We start from the raw sequence: 10,045 nt of genomic DNA on the forward strand, positions 1-10,045 counted from the left end.
ACCAATGAAACAAATTCTACGCACAAAGCAAAGCCCATGTACAGGTAGTGATTGCATTGGTGCTCTCACGCTCAGATTTCTCTAACTCCCTTTACATTGGGCTACCCCAGACCTTACTCAACCGTTTGCAAATGATCCAGAGCCAGGCGGCTAGGCTAATTCACAAACAGCCGAGATGGCAATCGGCTATGCCCTTGTTGCAAAAACTCCACTGGCTGCCCATAGCACAAAGAGCTGTCTTCAAGACAGGCTGCTTAGTCTTCAAAGCACTGCACTGTAACAGCCCAAAATGTCTCAGTAGTCTGATCATAAAGCACGTCCCTACCCGTAATCTCCGCTCAGCCCATCTTCATTTACTTACCACTCCCACTATCAAGTTGAAAAGGCAGGGAGGCCGCAGGTTCTCGTACCTTGCACCCAGGCTCTGGAACTTCCTCCCCCTCACAATTAAGACCTGCGGCAACCTATTGAGCTTCAGAAGGGCCTTGAAAACTTGGCTATTTGTACAACCCGGCTAACCTGGCCCACGGCACCAACATCATACATAATCAGCGCCAGGAAACTTATGGTGTCAGTGCGCTTTACAAGCTTCTATTAACATAACATAACATCTACAAGCCACCGACACTAAATTCTTCAAGTGATCCATAGCAATTTGTATGACACATAAACCTACTCACACTCACTGTCGGAAGATACATTCTGGCAACCAAAGGATTGTGTAGCACTTAAACTGCCCAGTACTGCATCCAGACCCTGCTCGTTTTACCTTCTAGGAACAATCTACTAGAACTCACTCCCAACCGGTAACTAGGCTTAGCTCTGCCTACTCAAGTTTAAATGTAACCAAAAGGGTCATCACATGCAATTTATGGGCAAAGAATAATCACTGGGTTGGAGCACGCTCATGTTTGCTTCTGTTTTAGTTTATCATACTTGAAATCTCTGCAGTACTTTCTATGCCGCCCCAATGTTAAATTCAATATTTATGCCTGCAACCTCCAGGCGGCGGTATAGGTGGCCAATCAGAAAGATAGCGGTGGCGAGTCACATGTGTTTAAGAACCATCCACAGCCCGCGATTTTGGTGATGAAACTTTTCCCTAGGAAGCAATTTAGAATAACTTTGGTTTGTCGTTCACAAAGTGGCACCTTTAACATTCCCTCAAACACTCCAATAACTTGATTTAAATGATGCACCAAATTTGCCTTTAATGCGATGTCCTTGTCTAAAATGTCACTGCAGCTAAAATAAGTTAACATACACATTTCATGACACGTGAAAAGAATCGGCCAGAGTCTCGGCAAATCAACCAATATAAGTATTTCTGGGAGAAAAAAATGAATACTGTACAATTGCGAACATCTGGAAAGTGGCATTGCTGCGTTCTCAGTGTTGGCGGGTGGATGATACACTGCATCTAACGAAAGACGCCCCCTCTCGTCACATTGTGCATTGTGATGTAGGTGAGGGGGTGCATCGTTGTGTGCTACGTTACTTAATTGTGATATTACATATCCCAATGGAAACGCAGATTGCTCGCATCGTTCAAATCCAGTAAGGCGTTACTGTCACCGATAGAAACTTTTCCTCAATGGTAAGCTCACCACTTAAGCCTAGAAACAATAAATATTATTATCCACTTGGACGTGTCAGACAGGCCTGGGTAGAACACCACAACTAACGTGTTGACGGGATTGCCACAAACTTTATTTAAGGGCGATGAAAACTCTGATGAAAAGTTATGAAATGTAAGTTTAAGTGGGAAGATCAACGGCATTTTTAAGCAGACAAAATGGTCCCTATCCCCGAAACAGAGGGCCGCCCCTAACGCTGGAGGGTAGATCCTGCGCTTGCAAAGCCCGTTATTCTGTCACGGAACCCCTCCTTCTTGCTCTAAACACAACATCGGCCTACCTGGTCCCGCAGTGGCCAGAGGGCAGCCGGGTTCTTGAGGTCTCCATTCTGTTCCCGGCAACCTTAAAACCCCCGACCCAGCAGCATCCACACTCCCAAAGCCGGCCCTAGCAGCGCCGCCGCAGCGTCGGCAGTGTCGCCAAGGCCCGACCCCTTAGCAACCGCACCCCAGAGCAACACCTCCCTCTATTGGACGAGACACTTGGGTGCGTCACGACTCATTGGTCGTTGGGCGGACATGGGCGTCTAGCTGGGTTTCTAGGACGATGACCGCACATGCGCAGTGCAGCGCACGCGGAGCACCGCCGAGTCTGCAGGGCTTGTTTTAACTTATTCAGCCCCCGCTCCACATATTTGCAGACTTGTCTGAAGCCAGGACTGCAAGCTGCGAGCGGGCCAGGCAATATCAGGAAAACCTGGGCGGCAAATATAAATAATGAGGGAAAGTGACATCGAAAAGGAAACTATCAACGTTGGAAGGAGTTACATTTACGTTGGAAGCAGTTACATTTAAATCAAAGGTTACTTTAGACGAGCTTAGTGGAGAGCCGCACTTTAGGTAAGGAACAGGGAGGGCCGTGAGTAGGGATGCGTAAGGGTTAGCAGCGTTGTTTGGGCTTGGATGCAACAGTATACTGTGTAATAGAGCTGAGTGTATTTGTGTATGAGTTCAGTTCGCATTACGTAAGGACTTCAGAATACATTCATTACATAAAAGATACAAAAAGATAAACCCTAAGTTCACAGATACAAACAGATAAACTTTAAGTTCACATAAGAATAGTAGTAAGTACATAAGTCTACTATAGATACTAGAGGTTAGAGTTTAATGTAAACAAGTTGCAAATTCATTTAGAGTTACATTTAAAAAAAAAAAAAGTTAAAGCGATTAGGGTTGGACAAATATATATTACATAATTACACAGCATGATCTGCTCGTCATTGCTGTGGTTCTTGCTTTCAGCCCGGGTTTTAGGATGTTGTTGCACTCACAGGTGGTGATCTTGGGCCTGGAGGGATCCCCGAGATGGTGATGTCCACAAGTCCTCCCCGCTTGTTTGGATGGTGGATTATTTATTTATTTATTTATTTATTCATGCATTTTTATATAGCGCAGACTTTACCCGAAGGTGTCAGAGCGCTTCTCAATAGTAACAGAATTGATACATGAGAACATTACAAGTGAGCAATTTACAAAAGCAAACGTTACATTACATGAGGCAAAAGTGACAATCGTGAGCCAACAAAATACAAAAGGTAGCAAACGGTGCATTACAGGAGAAAAAAAAAAGTGACGTGTACAGGTTACAAAAGCGTCAATAAATGGAGGACACTCAAACACAAAAACAAACATTACGTAGGCAATGGTGGCACTTGTGCAAGAATTGAAAGCAAACAAAATGTAAGAGGTAGCAAACGGTGTGATACAAGAGAAAAGTGACGTGTGCATGTTATAAACGAGTGCCAAACAACGGTAGAAGGATAATACTGCAATAAATGGTAGACTCTCACACCACAAGAACACACTGGTCAGGCACTTCCATAGTCATGGAAAGAAGAATTTTCTATAATGGGAGGTCTTCCTTCAGGAAAAAGAGAGGGTGTGAATTAAGTTTGGAAGTGTCTTTGAAGGAGGAGAACTTTGAGGTCAGTTTTGAAGGCCTGGGAGAAGGTGGTGGTCCAGAGCTAGGGCGGAAGTTAGTTCCAGATTCTCAAGGATTGGGCCATCGATCTTTCCTTCTTGAAAGTTGGCGGTTCAAGCAGTAGATTTTCCGCATTTCGTGATGGTCTAGAGCCTCCAGAGAGTTTCAGTTTATTCGCCAGGTAGCAAGGAGAGGAGGAGTGCAAGGCTTTGTGGGTAATGCAGGCAGTCTTGTAGATAGATCTTGCCTCAATGGGAAGCCAGCGGAGGGTGGATAACATGGGTGTGATGTGGTCGCTTCTTTTGGCCCCATAAATAAAATGAGCTGCTGAATGGAGAACAGACTTGAGGGGGGACAGATGGGATTTGGGGAGGCCATTAAGAAGAGAATTGCAGTAGTCCAGTCTGGAGAGGACCAGCGATTGGACCAGAGTTTTAAGGTCATGCTCCGGGAAGAATCGACGAATCCCCCCAAAAAGGCGCAGTTGGTATCGAGCAGACTTTGCAATTGAATTAATGTGGGAGAGTAGATTGAGTTTTGTGTCGAGGATGACACCAAGGGATTTTGCGCTGTCGACAATGATGGGTTTATTGTTCAGTAGATTCATCTGGTCCATCCATGATTGAACCGGGGGAGGAGAAAGTGAGGAGGAGAGGAGCAGGGATTCAGTTTTGGAGGGATTCAGAATCAGTTGATGTGTAGACATCCAGTTTTGAATGGAGTCCAAAGTAGAGCTTAGGACGGAGAGATCCTGAGAGGAGGCAACCTTGAGGTAGATTTGAGTGTCGTCTGCGTAGAGATGATAGTGTACCCCAGATTTACTTAGGAGATTTCCCAGTGGTTCCAAATAGAGATTGAACAATGTGGATGCAATTATTGAGCCTTGAGGAACACCTTGACCCACCGCCAAAGGAGATGAAAGACTGTCCGCTATTTTGATCATTTGGGATCTATCAGGGAGGAAGGAAGCAAACCATTTGAGCACAGTGCCCTCCATGCCCATTCTCTGTTGAAGAGTGTTGAGGAGGGTGTTGTGATTGACAGTGTCAAAGGCTGCAGAAAGGTCAAGGAGAATTAGAAGACAAGACCCCCCCCCCCCCGAATTGAGTATCCGCAGCGCGTGATCAATCACTTGCAGCAGGGCTGTTTCAGTGCTGCAGTTTTGGATGAAGCCGGACTGAAAATTTTCAAGAAGATCATTGTCCTTCATATGACGAGAGAGTTGTTTCGCAACACATCTTTTTGTGATCTTCGCAAGAAAGGGTAGGTTAGTGATGGGGCGGAAGTTGTTGAGGTCATTCGCATCCGCAGTGGGTTTTTTAAGCAGAGGGGTGACCTGCCCGGTTTTGAAGGGAACAGGAAGGGAGCCTTGACAGAGGGAGAGGTTGACCAGAGTGGTCCAATAGGGAAGAGAATGGTTATAGAAGTCAATGGCAATGGCACTAGTGATGGGGTCAAGAGAATGGTTGGAGGGCTTTGTTTCAAGGATGCACTTGAGGAGGACATCTTCAGAAATGGGGTCAAAGTTCTGCCAAATGGCTAGTGATTTGCGCTCCTCTGGAGGGGTAGGATGAGCGACCTGATCCACAAGTGATTTCACTTTTTTGTCAAAGAATACAGCGAAATCAGCAGCTTTCTTTGTAGAGTCCTCCAACGTGGCGGTTGGGGGAGAGCAGTTAATATTCTTGATGAGATCGAATAGTTTTTCGGGTCTATTTTTGGCTGAGTCAAGGAGGGTTCTGAAGTGTGATGCTTTCCCAAGGAAGATATGCTTGTGGTACTTGGATTTTGCTGAACGAAGCGTGGCCAAATTATTGGTGGAAGGTGCTTGCCTCCATTGTTTCTCCAGGAGTCGTAGGTGCTTCCTTTCTTCATAGAGGGATTTGTTGAACCAAGGTGCTGAGGGAATGGGCCTTTTCTTTTTGCTTTGGAGAGGAGCGACATTATTGATTTCTACTGCAAGGACTGAGAGGCATTGGGAGGTGAGATCGTCAACATCTAGGTTCGGGTCTAGCCTTGGAAGTGACAGCAAAGCTGATTCACAGAGGGAAACGGTGTCAATGTTTTTAGTGTCACGGAACCAGGAGGTAGCCCTCTTAGGTTGGCCAAGAGTTACAGAGTGTGCTACGTGAAGAGAGAATGGAATGAGGAGGTGGTCAGACCAGTCTACGTGACTAGGGGTAGCGATAGAAAGCCTGCCTGCTTTAGAAATAACAAGGTCCAGGATTGAGACCTTAGAGTGTGTTGATTCTGTGCAGTGTTGGATAAGATCGTTTGTAGAGAGGAAGGTGGCCAGCAGGTTCGCGGACGAGTCTTGCAGAGAGCCCCAGTGGAGATGGAAGTCACCCTTGCAAAATGAAGTGGCAGTCAGTCCTCTTCAAAGCTGCTGTATCGGGGCAGCAGGTCGACCCTGCCCCTTCGTCTCCCTCGGTCCTCCCTTTGTGTGCCACAACATCAGTGGCCAATACTCGCATCACAGGATCCATGGCACCGTTGCGGCCCCATTCTCAGTGAGCACGGACCTCACTACTGCCACAGTGGCAAAAGATGCTTCCCCAGGGTTGGCCCAATTCCACAAGGGTCCACGTTATGGATCAGGAGAACACCGGGAAGCAGCTTCAGCCAAGAATCAGGAAGGGCCCAGCCTTCTCCACGCAGCATCCCCGTGAGCCAAGACTGGGCCCCTTCTGTCGAGAAATGCAGGGGGGAAGTGGAGGGCCCCCACGTAAATGTGGAAAAAGTTTGAGTCCATTTTTTTTTTTTTAAGACCAATGGTCCCAGATTTTATTTAGTTTCACAAGCAATAAGTCAATTGAACATACAATGTCATAAAATCTGCACACATTTTCCAACCAGTAACATTTTCGACATGTCAGTTTTACATAGGTGAAAATAAACAGTAGCCAGGGGAGATGCTTTAGTCCACAATTATCAGTGCCAGGAAGAGTCTCAGATTACAGGGTCTGCAACATTCAGCTCAGCAAAAGGACCAAAGTGGTCATAACAACCAACAATGAGTGTTCTAGTCTGCGTTCCCTGGTTGGCACGGATAGAGCAGATGCAGGAGTCACATCCCACATTTCCATATGGGTCGCTGGGCTACATTCCTGTGATCATGGCAGTGGTCAATAAGCATTGTGGGAAGGGCAAGCGGGGAGGGGAGTAAAGAACAACACCGTGTGTACAGTAGAAACAAACCCGCTGCCAACCAAGAGGTACAACTGGGAAATAACAAAAAAGGAAAAAAAAAATAAGAAAAGAGAGAGGGAAAACATTTCAACAACAATCGGACTAGTATGAGCGTGTACAGTAGTGTATCAGTGACCCTGGTGGTGTGCGGTGCGTCATTTATGGACAGTGTGGGGGTGGGGGCGTCTGTAGACGAAGGGCTGCTGCGGTAGCATGGCAGGGGGGGGGGGGAATGATAGCAAGCAGATTATGTTGGGCATGACCCCGTCGGTGGAAGGGGTGGGGGAGCGTCATGTCGGGCGGCGGATGCCAGGTCTCTCATCGCTCCGTATCTAGGTGTTTATGTGATACCAGCCTGGGTGCAAGCCCGATGGTACGCAGCTAGGGTAGCATCCCAGTCCTGGGCAATCGGGTACATGCTGAGGCCCGCCGTCTCTTCCCTGTGTAGAGACACGCTTTCCGCGCAAGCCCAGTTGTCAAATGAGCGGCGCCAGTCTGCAGGTCGCGGGGGGGCATCATTCTTCCACCGCTTCGTGATGAGTCGCTTAGCCGTGATGAGCCCCAGATCCCAGAAACGCGCCTGCAGTTTGGTCTGTTTGGTTCTTTTGTAGAGTCCCAGCAGGCATGCTTCCCATGTCTTGGGGAGGGTATCGCCCGTGGCCGCCGTTAACGTGTCAGTGACTGCCCACCAGTACAAAGTGAGGTGTGTGCAGTTCCAGAGTGCGTGCAGCAGGTCCGAGTTCAGGAGGCCGCATCTAGGGCATGCCGACGAGGTGAGGCCAAAATAGCGGTTTAGCTTGTCCGGGGACAGATATGCGCGATGAATAATGTAGTATTGGATGACCTTAAATCTCGCGTTGCGGGGGATGTTCCCGGCGCCTGCCAATACTGCGGCCCACTGTTTGTCGGTCCATTCACTACCCCTGTCGGCCGCCCACTTCTCCCTCAGACGTTGGGAGGAGAATTGTGTATGACAGTTCAGTGCCTGTGCCAGCCAGTGCACTATATGGGAACCATCGCCCATCACGTGTAAGTATTGAATGAGCATATGTGTGGTCGGCTCGTGGGTCAGGTCTCCCCATGCCTCCGTCAGCACACGGAGAAGTCTTGCATGTGTCAGAAACTGGCCTGCCGGTAGGCCGGTGTCGGCGGCCAAAGTCTCGAAGGACAGTAGCTCCCCATCGTCATACAGGTCGCCTAGGCCGTCCAAGTCTGCCGCCGTCCAACTGCGTAGCCCGGACGATGACAGCACGCCGTTTCCCAAGGGGGTCTCCTGCAGAGGCAGGTTCGGGGCGTAGGGCACCGTGCTCTTGGTAAGTCTGAGGCTCCACATAAAGCACTGCCTTGCGACAGCCACATGAACCTGGTTGGGGGGCCGGCCCCGCGTCAGGGGATGGAAGAGCGTCAGTACCTGTATGGGGGACAGGGTAGTGTCCTCTGTAGCCGTGTCCGTCAGGTTCTTACCACTCAGCCAATAGGCAACCCACTGCAGCTGAGCCGCCAGGTAATATAGTTCCTGATTGGGAACCGCCAAGCCTCCAGACTCCGAGGCCGCGTAGAGGGTCCTCAATGCCACCCGGGGGCGTCCTTTATTCCAGATGAGACGCCTGGTGAGGGCTTCCAACCCTTTAAATATGCGTGTTGGTACATATACCGGAAGGTTAGCATAAAAGTAGAGGAGCCGGGGGAGCATTATCATCTTCGTCAGCGCCACTCTAGCCGGCACATTCAGTGGGAGGGAGTTCCAGAACGTGACCTGGGCTGACAGTGAGGAGATGGCTCTCACGAGGTTGCCCTCCAGGAGATCAACGGGGTCCCGATATATAAGGATCCCCAGGTACCGGAATACCGTTGGGTGCCATCGGAGCGTCTCTCCCATCATGCGCACATCACATTGTGGCATAGTGGCGCTGAACGCATAAATTCCCGATTAAGACCAGTTGACGCGGAGTCCCGACATGTCCCTGAACACTCGAAAGATGTCCGTGATTGCCGCGGGTATATGGGTGAGGTCCCTGATATACAACAGTAAGTCGTCGGCATACAGCGACACCGAATGGGTGCCATCTGCCAGTGGGATACCCCAGGTGGCGCCGGAGGTCCGGAGCAGTTCTGCCAATGGCTCCATCACGAGTGCGAATAACAGGGGAGAGAGGGGACAACCCTGCCTGGTGCCCCTCCCAATCCTTATTCTGTCAGAGAACAATCGTCCCGTCCGGATTCGTACCTCGGGTGCCTGGTAGAGGAGCCCCACCATCTGGACATAGGCGTCGCCTAGTTCATACTTGTCGAGGACTCGGAGGAGATAAGGCCACTCCACCGAGTCAAATGCCTTCTCAAGATCAAGCACTATGCACCCTGAACGTGGCCAGGCGGAAGTCGCATATCGTTGGACTCTGAAGAAGCGGCGTATGTTGTAAGACGTGCTGCGGGTGGGCACAAAGCCGTTTTGGTCAGAGTGTACCAGTGCGGGAACTAGGGGTGCAAGTCTCCGAGCTAATGCCGCGGCCAATATTTTGTAATCTGTGTTGAGGAGGGCCAATGGTCTGTACGAGCCCAGCTCGCACGCCTCTCTGCCTGGCTTTAGCAGGGAGATCACATTGGCCTCGTTCAGGGACGCCGGAAGTTCAGCATCTTCAGATGCCGACTTGTACACCTTTAACAATTCGGGTATCAGCACCAAGGAATAGGCCTTGTAAAATTCGGCCGGGAGCCCGTCCGGGCCCGGCGCCTTGCCATTAGAGAGGGAGAAGATCACTTCTCGCAGCTCCTCACTGGTAAGCTCCGCCCCCAGCTCCGTTTGCTGGGCGTGAGTGGCCACTGGCAGTTGTAGTGTCGCCAGGTAGTCCGTGATCTCCACCTCGGTGGCTTCCAGACGCAAGCTGTATAGGGACCGGTAGTGCATCTTGAACGCCTCGTGTATCTGCTGCTGGGTGAAGACTTCAGTGCCCTGTGTCGTGCGGACCGACAATACCGACTCAGACTGAGTGTCTTGTCGAATCAGCCACGATAGGAGTCTGCCCGGTTTGTCACCAGTGTTGTGTGTGCGTGCGGAGTGAGCTGCAAAATTAATGTTTTTCAGCCTCTCCATCAAGAAAGCGTGATCCGTCCTGGCCGAGATCAGTTGGGAGTCATCGCCCTCCGCCGCCTCTCGCTCCTTGTCTAGCAGTGTCGCTTCCGCCTTCAGCAGATCCCTCTCCACTTGGCCCCGTAGGCCTGCCTGCACGCCAAGGCAGCTCCCGCGGGTCACTACCTTAAAGGCATCCCACTCAATTTTCGGGGACGAGGCTGAGTCG

General features: G+C 49.9%; 1 protein-coding gene across 2 annotated transcripts in view; it reads right to left on the minus strand.

Moving 5' to 3' along the window:
• Positions 1–2,080, minus strand: part of TULP3 (TUB like protein 3) — a 522,214-nt gene extending 520,134 nt beyond the window's left edge. The window contains exon 1 of one of the 2 annotated variants that reach the window (XM_086952811.1): positions 1,918–2,080. In XM_086952811.1, coding sequence (XP_086808937.1) covers positions 1,918–1,964 — 47 coding nt within the window. In that variant the 5' untranslated portion in view covers positions 1,965–2,080. The remainder of the gene's footprint in view (positions 1–1,917) is intronic. The other variant, XM_086952812.1, reaches the window with a different exon arrangement.
• Between the last annotated feature and the right edge of the window lie 7,965 nt (positions 2,081–10,045).

The sequence above is a fragment of the Lissotriton vulgaris genome, chromosome 1_2 (genome assembly GCF_964263255.1).
Source record: "Lissotriton vulgaris chromosome 1_2, aLisVul1.2, whole genome shotgun sequence".
NCBI classification, from domain to species: domain Eukaryota; kingdom Metazoa; phylum Chordata; class Amphibia; order Caudata; family Salamandridae; genus Lissotriton; species Lissotriton vulgaris.